General features: G+C 37.5%; 1 protein-coding gene across 1 annotated transcript; it reads left to right on the top strand.

Moving 5' to 3' along the window:
* Positions 1-8,430: 8,430 nt before the first annotated feature.
* Positions 8,431-12,261, top strand: LOC115923571. The gene is made up of 3 exons (XM_030984545.1): positions 8,431-8,434; positions 9,162-9,296; positions 11,284-12,261. Exons 2-3 carry the CDS (start codon positions 9,252-9,254, stop codon positions 12,226-12,228), a joined length of 990 nt encoding a protein of 329 aa, XP_030840405.1. The 5' UTR covers positions 8,431-8,434; positions 9,162-9,251; the 3' UTR covers positions 12,229-12,261.
* The last annotated feature ends 4,262 nt before the right edge of the window (positions 12,262-16,523 follow it).

Genomic DNA, 16,523 nt, shown 5'->3' with positions numbered 1-16,523 from the left:
CTCTCTCGCTCTCCCTTTTTGATTGTTCTGCTTTTAATCAAAGAGACATTGAAACAGGTTTGACTCTTCCTCAAAAGGCAAACTTGGTGTTCTTCATAACATACAGGATATGTTACTGCCAACTTGCCCCAGTGTCGCAAACAATTCATATTTGCCAAACAGACTAGAGTGGGAACTTGTTATAACAAGGACAATGGGGCCATGAAAATTACCTTGTTATCAGTTTCTAACAAGTATCCCATCCAAGAATATGGATGTTCCACCTTCCGCTTTTACAAATTGTCACTAGAACACAGACACAGTCTTCCAGCAAAACTCTCAAATCAACCGGTCTATCTACCAACTTTTTACAAAGAAATTTTCATCAAAAAAGCACTAGGAGACAATTTTTTGCTCAGTTATGCTGTATTTAATTCAACAGCACTTGCAATCCGGTGCAAAAGGTAAACATAATATGACATTTTTTGGCATTTGGCATCAATAAATATCTTTCCTACTCTTAATCATAATGCAATCATGTACAATCATTTTATTTAGGAAAGCGAAATTCATGAAACCTTAAAAATTCTAGTTTTTACTTGTATGAGTATAGCTTCATGCTAAAATGCATTGCGATATAGTATGATACATTTACATTCAAATGGGAAGGAAATACAGGAAGCGTAAAATATATTTGCATAGTTCGGTTTTAAAAAAAGTGACTGGGGAAACTTTGACTTAGATATGAGACTCTTGAATCATACATATTTCACCATTACTGTCATCATTAATAGAATCAAAATAAACAGTCGAACAGGTATTTCAAACATTATGCTGAAGTCAGGAGAGTTACAGTTAAGAATTATGATAAAAGTAGGGTGGTTATAACAAGAAATTTGTAACAATCTAACTTCATATTCCAGAGATGAGAAAATATATTTGGCAACAATGTTGCAACAGTTTTTGTTTTCTCACTATTTGTATTTGTATTTCTTACTTTGAGATGATGAGACATGGGTTTGGTTAGTCCCTATTTTACTGACTGCAAGGATTGAGAAAAGTAGATGACCAAATGGCCAAAACAGCATGAAAATTAATAAAAATGTAGTAAACATGAAGCATATACGGCAAACATTCAAGTAGCCAGATATAATTCATGAGTTTATCTATCCAAAACATAGTACTGAATTTAATGACCTGCAACTTTATGAACATATTGCAAATAAATGTACATGTACACTGTTTAACACTTACACACATCTTCCCAAATGGTTTGTGCACAGGACATTTACAGCAAAGGTTGCTTTCCTCTATCACAGTATGGTATGAAATGAGACATAAAGAAGCATAGCAACTCATTTCAGTGATTCATGGTGTATGTGATTCCATTTATATATGAAGAGGAAAATAAATAACAGCAGCATGACTACAATAAACACAAACACAGAATGAATAATCACTGATGTCAGATCGTTTTCTTTCATTCATTTTGTCGAGCTGGATACTAATTTCAAACCTGTGATTTAATTACTGTCATTAGGAAATCAGTGAGAAAAATAACGCAAACAAAAATACAAAAAGACATTATTTAATATAATAAAACATTTTCATCAAGTACTCCTTTTTGTAACTGGAGAGATATTCATTCAGCCATCATAAAGGAACACAATAGTAATTCAAAAACATTGAAGTACATGTAACTCGGTATTCAAGTTTCTTGGGACAACAACAACTTGTATTTACAAACCCGATGACTCATCGAATGGAAGCCATTCTGACAAAGCTAATATTTTTGTGCTGTGTTCCTGTCTTTGGGTTGCTATTTACACATATATCTATTACAATGAGAGAGTGTATCATGTCTATTTCTATATCCGTGTATCTTCTTCAAAGTATGATGTTTAAGTCATCGATTTGGTTCTTAAACTAAGCAGTTAATCAAATACTCATTAACTTATTATTACTTGATTTATATTGCCTCCTCTGTTACCATATTAATCTACAGTCCCGCCCACCCCCCTACTCCGGGGTCGGAGGGACCGCATGCGTGTTCCCAAAATGTCCGATAAAGGGGTACTTTTCCATGCACCAAAGTCCGGTTCGTAGTATAGTACACAAAAATCTGGCCCGTATTGACTTTACACACCGGACTTAGGGGGGTGTTTTCAAAAGGAGGGAACATGCATACGCGTACCCTAAAAACACTGAGGGGGGGGGGGGGGGGGGGGTCTACAGTCAAGGTTGTTATTGGAGTGAATGGACAACTTTCCTTCACTGATTTATAATGTGGATCTCTTTCTGAATTGTTTTCTAAATTCACATACGGACTCTTTTTAATCTTATCATTTAAACTCGGCAACATGTATAGTATAGTTGGTACTACAGTAATACAATATTGAATGGATTATCTGTGGATGCTATTGAAATGTTGTGGTCATTTGATTAACAGTGAACATTTTCAATAAAATGATTATTCAGAGTGACTATCAATGAATACACAGTGATCAATCACCAGGCAAAGAGGGATTCTACTACTTTAACCTCATCCATTATAAAGCTACTTTAACCTCATCCATTATAAAGAGATAAGGCAATGCATCTACTACTAGTCCATGAGCTAAATTGTGAAACCATTGGCATCACATTTGCAGCCTCTCTGTTGGTTTGGATACCCTTCCACTTGCATATTTACAATTCTGATTCATTGAATGAAAGCCATCATAAAAGAGCATTCATAATAATTCAAAACTTTAAAGTACATGTAACTCAGTGTCCGATTGTCTTTGGACATCAAAAAATTGTATTTACAATCATGACTCATTGAATGGAAGATATCCCAAAAGAGCATTTATAATAATTCAAAAACATTGAAGAACATGTAACTCAGTGTCCAAGTGTCTTTGGACAACAAAACTTGTATTTATAATCCTTATTCATTAAGTGGAAGCCATCACAGAAGAGCATAATAGTAATTCAATCACAATGTAATGTAGTACATGTAGCTCAATTTCAATTTCTTTTTAGATATATACGCAATATATATATATATATATATAACATATGTAATTAGATAAGAAGAAATACAACAACAAAAGTAACACTAAAACATAATTTATGTGTAGAGTAAGGATGTGAGGGACCAGAAAAGGCCATTGATCTATCTAGGCTGGTCCCCTTTTTCTACAAACCCATAAGTAAAATCTTCAGTAAAGCAAATATTGACAATATAGACTTATTGAATGGAAGCCATTCAAACCAAGCTAGTATTTTTGTGCAGTCTTTTTGTCTTTTTTTTCTAGTGGAACTTTATTAGTAAAGTATGGATAATTATATCAAAATGTTTCAAATTGTTATTTGTCTTCCTCTTAAGGAAATTATAATTTTAAGGTAATTTACGATTTTCTAGCATTAACGGGATTCTAATTAGATGTAAATAGAGTGTATACTTTATTACTTTTCTCGCAATTTAGTTCAATTCGAAACTGAGCTTGAAATCAGTATGAGATCTTGATTATTTCGTTTGGAGTCTTCATTAAAGCATATTGAAACATTTTCAGTTGAATGTTCCAAGTATTGTGTACGTACGTACAAATTAGAATTTACACAAATTCTTTATTTTTTTCTTGATCCATTTTTAATCGTTGGAAGTAGTGATGTATTCAATTGTAAAGGAATGGGAGGATCTTCAACATTATTATTATTTCTGATCTTTGTTTTAATTTTGTAGAGGAAAAACAAACTCAAGAATAGCAGTATAATTTCAATGGGTATGGCAATTGAGTGAATGTTCACCCATTTTGTGGAGATGCAATGTTTCGTATTAATCGGAATGGAGGACGTCACAGTGGAATAGTAATTACTCTGATTGTTTTCTGTGTGAGTGGTAGGGAGAGGCATAGTTGTAATTTCTGATAAAGGAGGGCAAGGGTCATTGCTATCATCATCAGCTATGTACAGACCAGTATCCTTACATTCACATCTTAATTTGTATTCAATCAGAGCAGATGAACAGCAAAATACTGGCTGTGATTTTCTGATCAGAATGGTCTGTTTCAATAATTTGTCTGTATGAGTAGGATCAGTTAGGGGAAGCATCCATACACCATCCTGATAGCATTCAATCTTTCCTGATAGACTCCCAACATTGGCTGTACAGTCTATTGAGACCCAGTCTCCTCCCTTTTCATTAATCTCAACACATGATGCCTTACCAGGAGGATAGTCTATTTGCAGCCCAACTCTGGTTGTGTAGTCATCAAGCAGCTGTCCGTCCTTGTAGATAGTGGAAAGGTATGTCCCTCGATCAACGCTCAGTATATCACTTATTGTAAGATCCAGAGAGCAGTTTCCATTTTCGATTCTATTCTGCACTATGAATCTATGGACCTGATCATCAGGCAATGACAGTGATGACCCGTCTGTAGAGCGATAAAATGGTGCTCTGGCCGAATGCTGTAACGTGACTTCTGTACTGTCACATGGGTATGGGAAAATCAAGTTAGCTTCTTGCCCTTCTATTTCAGATAATTGTGTGGATTTACATCCATATAGATTTATGAGAATGATAGAAATTAAAAATATTGGGATTTTAAATCCACCAGTCAAGGAATGAAACAAAACTTTCAACATTTTGAACTATGGTTAGATTCAGATTTCCCTCCAAAATACTTAAAGGTTCTTCAGTAACTGCGAAGAGGAGAAAATGATTGTCAGAATTCTATATAATTCACAAACAGTAATGTTGCAACTTTGACATCCAACTCAATAACAAACTTTCTGATGGTACGACGTGTCCAAAATGTAAACAATCTATTCTTGAGCTAGCATTATATACATCGTCTGGTTCTGTCACATACACAGGCAAGAATTCTGCAGTAACTGTAGCAACAATTTACTGTATTGTGTTCCAGCTTTTTTGTTGATCGATTCGTCAACTGACGATTCTGACTAATTCTCTTCCTTTACCATCGGGCACAATTTCAATTTCATGAAACAGCGATAACCTGCAGAACATATCTCTCCATTTAGGATTCAGATGTGGTATAGAAATGGCCATTGGAGTAGCTTCAGATGCACGCAATCAGTTGCCTGGATGTGTTAGAAGAAAAATTAGAGTAGGTGGATTGTACGACACAAATTGTGGTGGTACAGTTGGTCTATGATCACTAGCTCGTGTTAATTTATACATTTTTCAACCAGGACCCAACACTGTATACCTATCCCTTAGCTCTAGTCTTACCAACCCAAACTATAACCTAAAACCTAAAACCCTATCATAACCCAATGTATTACCATATGCTGGTGATATGCTGCAATTAATTTTATGCCAGCAATTGCCAGGTACGTGAAGAGTGGCACTTGTGATTTAATCTCTTGCCAAAAGATGTAAGTGCCAAGGTGGGATTCAAACCCTTAACCCCTTGGATTGAGATTCAAGGGAATGAACTACTGTACCATGACACCTCCATAAATATGTTTTTGAGATCAAATTAGAAGCTAAAGCTTGGAGTAAAGAATGGATCACCAATAGCCCAGTAGGTATACTTTAAGTTCAGAACAGATATACTCCGACTTTAGTTTGATATAATTCTTTGTGAGTAGGTAGTCACTGTGAACATGACTGACAAAGACTGACAAAATGTACAGTTCCTCAGGTAGACAAAGGAACATCCTTCACTGCTATTATGTAAAAATGTGTAGAACAGGTGTCACATGCATATTCACCTTTTTACATAATAACAGTGAAGGGATGTTCCTTTGTCTACCTGAAGAACTGTATATTTTGTCCGCTTTCTTTGTCACATTCATAGTGAGTATCATTCGCTCATGCAGCAGAGATGGTCAAGAAAAACAAATTATACACTTACCTAACTCTTTGTCTTCAGATCATTTGTTGCTTAATTAAAGATTCGTCTTGTAAAACATGAAGTTATATGCAGCTCCAATGAAAACCACACACACAGCTGTTTACTTTTGAGAGGACAGTACGCCTACCCGCCTGCACCTTCCAAGATCCTCATCACAACAGAGAAATTGAGCTTGCAATGAAAGTTGGAATGGTTCCAAAATACACGTCATCATTAGGCCCATTCACAAGTTGTATGAAATATGGATTTAAATAAATGAAATAAAATAGAATGAATTAAGTGCAGGAAAATGTTGTATATGATTGCTGTTTCAAATCCTACTTATTTACATGTACACATGTGAGATAAGTAATATGTATATACATAATCATTTTTAAAACAACTCTCGTGAAAATAAATACAAAATCATAAAATAAAGGTTGGGTAGCTTACACCAAAGTAGAGCAGTGAGGGACTTGATTTCAGTTATGCAACCATTATTCTCTTATTTCCTTTCACATTATACATGTATATTCATAGAGAGAGGGGGGGGGGCTGCAAGTGAATGCATTTACCGGTCGGAACCATGTACTGTATATATTTGCTTGGACTTTATTTGTCAGGTTATCAAAAAATTTTGTGTTTATGCTTTGTGTGTGAACAGCCCTTATCGTGTAAAGATGATGAAATTCTCTCTTCACTTGAATGTTTATAGGTCCAAAGTCCACACAAACAAACCTGCAGAATAGCATGATGATGTATGAAACATAAAGACATACGCGCGAGTTGCACACCTCACCCTCATGCACACCAGTGGCGGATCCAGAGGGGGGGGGGGGGGGGAACACGTGTAAAAAACACGTTAATTTTACTTTTTTGGGGAGATCCCCCCCCCCCCGGTGCTTAAGGGGGGGGGGCGCGATTTTCAAATTTTCGGGAGCAAAAAGAAAAAAATTGGGCCCCCACCCCTAAGAAATTCTGGATCCGTGTCTGATGCACACACATACACACACTCTAAACAAAGGCCTAAAGCTAATAAAAACAAACAAAAAGGAAAGTTAACTGCATGGTAAGAGGTTTGAAGTTGATATCAAAGAAAAGTATCCATAAACAACCACAAAATATAATCATACTACATAACACAGTTTGCAAACCAGAGATGAAATGTATCGATGAAGTGCATATATATATATATATATATTGAATTAGAAATTGCTTTGTGAATATTAAGTTATGGTTTCATTTTGATAACACATTTAATAATTTGCAGATACAGCCACTTAGGCTACAAATTTAGTTTAGAGACACCTTTAGGTTAAAGATACTACCGTAAGATCAAGATTAAAGATCTTTAGGAGATTCAGAATATTTGACCCCACTGTAAGATATTTACAGGAATTACATGTACTTTCATTTACAACAAATCAGAGAGAGAGAGAGACAGGCAGACAGACAGAAGGGAATGAAAGAGGATATAGGTCGAGATGACCGGAAGAGAGGATTGTTAGACCATAGAGAAAGAACAAAATTTATAGTCATGGACATATTTTAGAGGTTAAGTGATTTGTGTTACATAACAAGAGAAAGAAAAAAAAAAGAAAACACTGAAGAAAACAAACAAATGAAATAAGTCTTGGTTAGTGTTACTAAGTGTTACTTAAAATGGTTTAAGTACTCTATGATTATTTTTTAGAACTGGTGATCAATGAATATATCAATTGTACTCTAATTATTCACTTGTCAAGATACAAAGAATGATAAGCAATCGTGAAAGATGTTTGAAGGCATCTTATGTGGTATCTCCATAGCACTACTCATATACTTAACATTGTGAGTACAACCACAGAAAGAAGGGAGAGTTGTGAATAACTAGTGGCTTTAAATTGTCTCTTTTCATATTTGTGGAAGTCTTGGATGCAATCGATGTTGAGGAGTAGGAATATTGCAAATCCTTCATATGAGCAATATTAGAATTTATTTTCATTGATGATGAAGGCTTTTGAGACCATCTTTACTGTAAAGTATTACCCCTCAAGCCCTCATATTCCTATATCCTGCAAATCACTGTATATGAACACCTCTATCATCGTCTCTATTTATTTTTAAAAAATGGATTAATTTGTTAATTTTGTACAACAATATTTCATGAGTCTCTGAATATTTGGTTGCTCCAGGTTGCTAAAATACAACATTTGGGAATCTTGCAACCATGAAAAGCCAGACTCATGGCTGGTGAATATTTAGACAGTCAGATGAATTTTTAGTTCAAATTTCAATTCAAGTATTTACTAAATTGAGAATGGAAAAGACATTGTTTCTTCTTTTTGTCCATATAAAGTAAATAAACATCATATTAGATTTGGGAAATGTTGATTTATTTTGCATCACTATGAGAAACAATAAACACATTGTAATTAATGCTGATTTTGGGCCAATGGTATCTTAATTATTCCTCCCAAGTTAAAAAGAAGATAAGATATAAACAGTGGTTATAAAACTATTGTAACATATTTCACTAAGTTTATTTTATGTTTTTATTTTCTAGGAGTTCATTATTAAATTGTGAGAAAATGATAGAACTACTGACATCATCCCACAACACTCAGTTAGTAAGTATTGCACAATTATTATGTTACTTCGTTTATTGCTTACATGTATTTCTTACAGCATTCTTGTGTATGATAGAAAATTTATTAGAACTATTCTTTAGGAATTGTCTTGCAGAATTGTTTTCTCTCTTTCTCACTTAAATGTTGTTTTAACATGTATATTGGAATTTTAAAAAAAATGAAATTCATTGTGGATGGTTTTCATCGTAAAACAAAGCGATGTCTAAATAACTTCTACGCTTAACATGCATGGAGTTGTTCAGTTTTATTAATCTAAGAAAGTTCAGACAGCAAGAAAGCTAGAACATATCAATGATCAAATTAACACATCAAATCACTTCTTTTATTTCCTATTTTGTTATCTTTGATAATCAATAACCTTGCTTTTATGATTAATCAGAGCTAAACCATAATTGTCCATTATACTCAAACAATTCTTATTGGGATTTTTCTGATAAACAAGGTGGGGTTCCTTACCATTTTATATTTCCAATTTACAGTCACATGTTAATTGACAATAAAACCAGACCCAAACAACAATATGGTATTTGGATATACAGTTTCATTAATGTATTACAGTTTGTCATCTAACCACTATTCTCTCATTCATGTTTATATTTGTAAAAGTAAAGAAAAAAGGACAAGAAATTTGATATTATTACATTTGGGCCTAAATATTTTGCTTTGAAATTCTAATTGTTTACTGTTGTATTATTATATTTCCCAGTTTTGTTTGTTTGGCATCGAAGGCATTCTAAAAGAGGATTTAATCTCGTCCGACGTGGCTCTTAGTCTTCTCAGCTCTCACCTTACATCAATGCAGGGTAGTCAAGATAAAGCTATCAGGACAAAGTCTCTCAAGGTATGGATATTCATATCAATGCATATTCACTCGGATGTCTATGAATATTCATGGTTATGTGGGTGGGTGTGGGTGTGTATATTTTTTGTTTTTTCGGCTTTGTATCAATCAGATCTCATATTTTTCATTTAAGAGGAACTGCCCTCCACTCTCAATGGCGTTCCCATTTTCTTGATAACGTGACGTCCTATAGTCGTCTTTCAAGTAAATGCATTCAAATTTAGTGTGTGCAGTGATTGCATGTCATATTATAAAGAAAATGACTGCGCCCATGTCATGCCAAAAGTCATTACATCATGCCATGTATATCTTCATTTGTATATCTCCATAAGGAATTTTCTATGAGAGTAAGCTAATCACCGGAGCTGCTTTCGTTGATCTCTCTGCTGCCTACGACACCGTGAATCACAGAATCCTTACCAGGAAGATCTTTGAGCTGACAAAGGACGTGAGACTGACTGGACTCATCCAGACGTTGCTGTCCAATCGGCGATATTTTGTGGTTCTCAATGGGAATTGCAGCAGATGGCGCAGACAGAAAAATGGCCTACCACAAGGAAGTGTGCTCGCACCGTTACTCTTTAACGTGTACACGAATGACCAACCGATCCACCCAAACACCAGGAGCTTCCTCTACGCCGATGATCTCTGCATCGCCACCCAGAACCAGTCTTTTGTGAAGTTGGAGGAGTCCCTCAGTGATGCCCTGGCCGGTCTCATCCCATACTATGCGACCAACCACCTGAGAGCTAACCCTGATAAAACTCAGATAAGCGCATTCCACCTCAAGAACAGGGATGCCAACCATCAACTAAGGATCAGCTGGTATGGGAAAAGGCTGAAGCACACTCCCAACCCAGTCTACTTAGGCGTCACACTCGATCGCTCCCTTACCTACAAGAACCACATTGCCAACACAAAGGCAAAAGTTGGAGCCCGCAACAGCATCCTCAAGAAGCTAGCCAACACCAACTGGGGGACTGATGCCAGAACAATCCGGACGACAGCCCTCGCGCTTTGCTTCTCTGCTGCGGAGTATGCATCACCAGTATGGAGTAGGTCGGCCCATGCACCCAAGATTGACCCAGCTCTAAATTCAGCTTGTAGAGCGATCACTGGATGCCTAAGGCCAACTAAAGTAGAAGACATCTACCTGCTCTGCGGTATTGCCCCTCCACACGTCAGAAGGTTGGTCTTGTCCCAGAAAGAAAAGGACAAACAAGAAAACAATCCACTCCACCCACTCTTCGAACAACAGCCAGTGGGCAAGCGGCTCAAATCCAGACACAGCTTTCTGCACTCGGTAGAGCCTCTTAATACTAGCCCTCACAACCAAAGGATGACTTTGTGGTCTAACCACCTTCAGACAACTCCACATAAACTCTCCCTCAGCCCGAAGGAATCCCTCGCAACCGGCTCCAGTGAGACTTGGCCTACCTGGCTTAGCCTCAACCGCCTAAGAACTGGCTACGGTCGATGCAGAGTCCTAATGCAGAGGTGGGGTCTAGGAGACGAACAAACGGCATGTGAATGCGGCCAGGAACAGACAATGGAACACCTGCTAGTCTGCCCACTCCTGCCAGAGCCATGCACCCAAGATGACCTGGAAGCCGTTAATTGCCGTGCCAAAGCCTGTGTGGACCACTGGACGGGACTTGTGTAGTGACTCGATAAGAAGAAGAAGGAATTTTCTACATCAAATAGGCAGGAATAAATCAATAAATCTCAGCTTTCAGCATACCTACACTTATTGTTTGGGGTGAGGTTTCCTTTAATCACTGAGCACACTTACAAGTGAGGCACAGGATAGAAATGCAGATGGTTCAAATATCCATGGAGATGAACAAATGAATGTCTAGTAAGATTCACTTTATAATTCAAAAGCCTTTTGCTCGTCACCTAAGGAAGTTTGAAATTAGAAAATTGAAATGCTCATGGGGTATTTTTTCTTTCATTAAAGTCGTGTCTCAATTCTTTCTTTTTTCAGATTTTACGTCAGTTGGAGAGGCTTGAAGCTGACACCAGTCTAGATCAGCCACTGATGCCAGAGAGCCAGCTCATGTCCCAGTCAGTATTAGAGGCTGCTGAGGCTGAAATACCAGCATCCTTGGCTAACACAACTCCACTGAAAACTGTTCTGCCAAGAGATGCCTTTTCTTCCTCAGACGGAGCACCAAAATCATCTGGAGGATCTTTGTTCAGTGGTATGACCGTAGCGACCAGATCGCCAGTAGCTCCTGGAGGGAAGACCTCAACAGGGATGTCTTCGAGTTCTGCCAGTAGGCACAAGGAAGCTAAAGAAGGACATTCAGTAGCTGATCTGCTAATAGACACCCAGTTCATGTCAAAGTCAGACTCGTCAGAAACAAACTTACTCCTTTCTGACACTAAGCCAAGTTCAGTAACAAATAATCGGACACAAGGAGAGTTCACACAGGTAATGAGTGCACCTGCTGCTTATAGCTTAAGCAATGTAAACCCTGCAGCAACACCAGTACACCAGAAATCTGTTGATCCAGAGGCATCTCAGCACAGTAGGATGGATCCTATAATGTCCAGAGAGGCAGGGTTCGCTGACCTGTGGAACACTGTGTCCCCCAAGGAAGCATCTTCTGACCCAAAGGCTTCATCAAACCAAGTTCTCTCACAGCTCGGTACAGCAACGCCACAGGTTGATATGCCTTCACAACATCCCCATCCTAGCATGACCTTACAGCAGCCAGTCATGTCAGCACAGCATATTTCCCAGATGTACCCTCAGCTATCGTCGATCACCCTGAGTGGGATGACCTCGACACCGATCAATCTTGCCAAAAAACCAACCACGGGGTTTGGATTTGTTGTGGACAATGATGATAAGAAGCAGAAAGCAGGAGCAAGTAGAGATGCCTTTAGTTTCATCCAAGATGCAATGAAAAATAGCAAATCCTGATGACTAATTAAAGAGGAAATTAACCTCGCATGGGATACCATGGGTGTCGATCCCGGGGGGGGGGATGGGGGGATATATCCCCCCCCCCAATATTTCAGATGGGGGGGGGTGGCCTGTACAATCATCCCCCCAATAATTCACCATAAAAAAAAAATGAAGAGAAAAATTAAGGATTTAAGGATAAGAGCCCGATGAGAGTAGTTAATGGTTATTACTCGCAATATGACTACACCCTTTTTTAAAATTCACGTCATTGTATCTTTATTTTTGTTTTTTTCACTCATTTTATTTCCTGATATTTCCTAAAAGATTTTTCATTTTTGGAGAAAGATTATTATGTCACAACTTATTTGTAACACAAATTATTTTCAGTGGGGAAACTGAATTCAGACAAGGATTAATATAGAGAACAGTACAACGAATCGTCTTCTTTCTCTAATAATTCAGTGAAAAGGGCAAAGCTGTTAGGGGGCAACTGAATTCAGACGTGGATTAAGCGTAATAATCAAATGAAACGTCAAAGTACACGATACAACGAAGCGTCTTCTTTTACGAATAATTTAATGAAACGTGAAAGCTTCCGCGCTAAGCGCGGAATGGGCGAAAATGAATACAGACAAGGATTAAGAGTAAAATTTATTGAAACGTTAAAGCTTCCGCGCTTCGCGCGGTAGGGGGGAAACTGAGTTCATGAAGGACACGATACAACAAATCGTCTTCTTTCACTAATGTGAATGCTTCCGCGCTTCGCGCAGGAATGGGCGAAAATGAAATTTCAGAGCTTCCGCGCTACGCGCGGGGAAGGGGGAATTTGATTCAAATATTAAGGATTAAGAGTCGAGAATGGTACATCGAATCGTCTTCTTTCTTTAATAATCTGATGAAACGTCAGAGCTTCCGCACTACGCGCGGAGGAAGGGGAACTTGATTCAAACAAGGATTAAGAGTCGAGAACGGTCCAACGAATCGTCTTCTTCCTCTTATAATTTAGTGAAACGTCAAAGCTGAAAACTGAATTCATGAAGGATTAAGAGACGAGAATGGTACATAGGATCGTCTTCTTTCTTTAATAATCTAATGAAACGTCAGAAGGGGAAGGGGAACTTGATTCAAACATTAAGGATTAAGAGTCGAGAATGGTACATCGATCGTTTTCTTTCTTTAACAATCTGATGTAACGTCAGAGCTTCCGCGCTATGCGCGGAGGAAGAGGAACTTGATTCAAACAAGGATTAAGAGTCGAGAACGGTCCAACGAATCGTCTTCTTTCTCTAATAATTTAGTGAAACGTCAAAGCTTCCGCGCTTCGCGGGGGGGGGAACCCCCCCCCCCCCTCCCTGCACGCAACCCCCTAAGGACCGCGCTTCGCGTGCTCACTACCGCCCCCTAAAATGAAATCCTGGCTACGCGCTTGGGAGGGGTGCAACTTGCCACACGCTTCTACCTCTTGATTGCTTTGATCCATTGCCGAAAATATTTTGGCACCTATCATCCCCCCAACCACGGATACCAATCGACACCCTTGCCCTTACATGTAGAGACAACTGTAGTGATTGGCCTCCTATCAGTTTAGAATATAAGCCCCTAAAAAACAGTTTGAAAACTCAAGTTGAATCAATTTTTAGCTCTCTCGTCATGGCATAATTAATCATCACTTGATTATTATCATTAGAAATTGTGTCTATTCCTCTTTAAAATGACGCCAAATGTAAACAATTTTCCAGCCAGAGAGTGAGTAGCACAACATAATATAGGGCGGGGTAAAGAGGTGAGCACTGCATGGTATTGGTATGCATAGCACTCTTTTTTTCTTTGACACAAGTGTGATTTTTGTTAATGACATTGAGGCTTTTGTTTCCCAACTGGTCATCCTTGAATGGCAAATTCTGAAGAATCTGATATTGAAATTCATGCATTATGGTGACATGTCAGGCAAGATTCAATTTACTGATTGGTGATCAACTTTCTGAGTGTACAATACATATGGGGTGCAGTACCTTTTCGGATCTTAATTGTGTAAATCTGATATGAAAAATCTGGTATTAAAAAATGTGCCAGACTCTATGTGATAAAGTAATGAAAGCTTGCAGCAAAAAAAAACCCTCAATCGTATCATGGCAAGGGGTAGGGGTGGAATCTGCCTCCCTCATCCCGTTTAGTTTAAAAGGGGAAGTTCACCCTGATATTTTTTTTTTGGTTTTGATAAGAGCAGAAAAATGAGAGAGGCAAATTAGTGGAAGTTTGAGCAAAATTCAATTAAAATAGGAAAGTTATGAATTTTGAATTTGTTATCAGTTGCACATTTTGCGAGCTTCTCTCCAATTTTCTCTATACAGAAAATTTTATTAACTTAATTTCCTTAGATATTGGTGACAGAATGAATTTTCTCATATAGGGGATGTATAAACATGTATGTGAGATAATTTTATTTAGGGTTAATGCCTGATTTAAAATTTTCATGAGGGAAACTAGACATTTTTAAAGTGTTTTAGTACTGGGAAAATGGGAGGGGAGCTCGCAAAGATTTGTCACAGAGTTGCCAATTTTTATTTGATTGATCACACCTTCAAAATTCATAACATTCTAATTCTTAATCAGTTTTGGCTCAAGCTTTTACTGACCTATTTCTCTCATTTTTCTGCTTTTATTAAAACCAACTTAATAACAGGGTAGACTTTCCCTTTAGGTTAGTGTTAAGCATGTTCACACCCGTTAAAAAATGAGGGTAAAAATACTGTTAGCACTTTGGTCGGTTACATTTACGTTGTGACCCAAAAAAGCTTTATGAGAAACCATTGTTATTGTTAATCAGGTAGGCCTAGTTGTATTTCCATTCATCTCTTTCAAGCATCTCATTTATTATTTGTCTTTCCAAATGTCTGTTTGTCTGCAATGTTTGTTTGGTGGGGGGGGGGGTTCTTGGTCACAAGGGTTCACGCTTTTCCACAATAGTAAATATCTCTATAAAAGCATGATTGCCTTTTAACAAGTGCAATAAAGTAAATCCAACATTATTTTTCTTTTATTGTTAGCTTTGATTTTTGTATGTCTGTGTGTATTTATTGTTACTGTATTCAATGTTAAGTCAAGTCTCTTTTTATTGATTTCTTATGAGCCGACTAATACCCCCTTCACATACGTGAATTTTCTTACGAGTCTTTACGAATCGCCAACTCGTAGTCAATCGTAAGCATCCGTAAATGACTCGTAAAATGTTTAACGATTTGTTACGGTTAGTTTACGATTTGTTTACGGATTATTTACGGATTATTACAAGTGCTTATGTGTTGTTTACGATTTCCTTTGGGTCGTGTTACGATGGCCTAACGGATTGTTACAGGTTATCACAGGCATTTTATGTGTAGTTACAAGTACTTTATAGATAAATACGTTTACACTCCGTATTCATACGTATTGTTTACGATTTGGGGAAAGGTATAGAAGCTGCAATATCGTAAGGACTCACAAATACTTGTAACTAACTCGTAAGTATTTGTAACAACACGTAAACGGGTCACAAGATGCCCGTAAGTTGCTTGTAGTCATCCGTGACAACTCGTAACGAAATCGTGGAATTTTGCTGTAAATACATCGTAATAATCCGTAATCAATCATAAATAGCTTGTAATAACTCGTAGCAACTCCGTCTTATCAGTCGTAAAAGTGGCCAAATCATAAGGATTTGTGAAAAATCAGTGATTTTTGTGCGATCTGTAAGGACTCGTAAGAAAAATCTGTGTATGTAAAGGGGATATCATAGTAGAACGAACAGATAGGAACAGGAGGACTTAAAAAGAAAGAATTAAGAAAGAAAAAAATCTAACTTTGATTCGGAATCAGCCAATACATGCCAATTTTTCATGTAGCTGTGGTGTCATAACTTCAAATACAATTTTCATAAGAATCCTGTTTCAGTTTTATTGGTGCATAAACCTGCAATGACACATTACCCTAAAAATAATTAAGATAGAGATGGTAATTTGTAACATCTCATTACCAAATCAAGTAGTGGAAATGAATCAATGACCTCACAGACTTGACCACGTTGTCAATTGGATGCCCTTTAAGTAGAATGTTTGAAATAACAACAAAAAATCTTTATCTCTCTATCTCTCTCTTACTCCCCCCACCCCCTCTCCTCCCCTCTCTCTCTCTCTCTCTCTCTCTCTCTCTCCCTTTGTGATTGTTCTGCTTTTAATCAAAGAGACATTGAAACGGGTTTGACTCTTCCTCAAAAGGCAAACTTGGTGTTCTTCCCAACATACGGGGTGTTACTGCCAACTTGCCCCAGTGTC

Source organism: Strongylocentrotus purpuratus, unplaced genomic scaffold (assembly GCF_000002235.5).
Source record: "Strongylocentrotus purpuratus isolate Spur 01 unplaced genomic scaffold, Spur_5.0 spur5_scaffold_14, whole genome shotgun sequence".
Classification (NCBI taxonomy): domain Eukaryota; kingdom Metazoa; phylum Echinodermata; class Echinoidea; order Camarodonta; family Strongylocentrotidae; genus Strongylocentrotus; species Strongylocentrotus purpuratus.
Note: the sequence above shows the minus strand (reverse complement) of the source record. Positions and strands in the feature narration are given on the sequence as shown.

Excerpts from the sequence above, each read along its gene's own strand:
- LOC115923571 (XM_030984545.1), top strand. The coding sequence starts at position 9,252 with ATGCAGGGTAGTCAAGATAAAGCTATCAGGACAAAGTCTCTCAAG. Across the intron at positions 9,297-11,283 it reads TCAGGACAAAGTCTCTCAAG|ATTTTACGTCAGTTGGAGAG; the intron begins GTATGGATATTC and ends TTCTTTTTTCAG.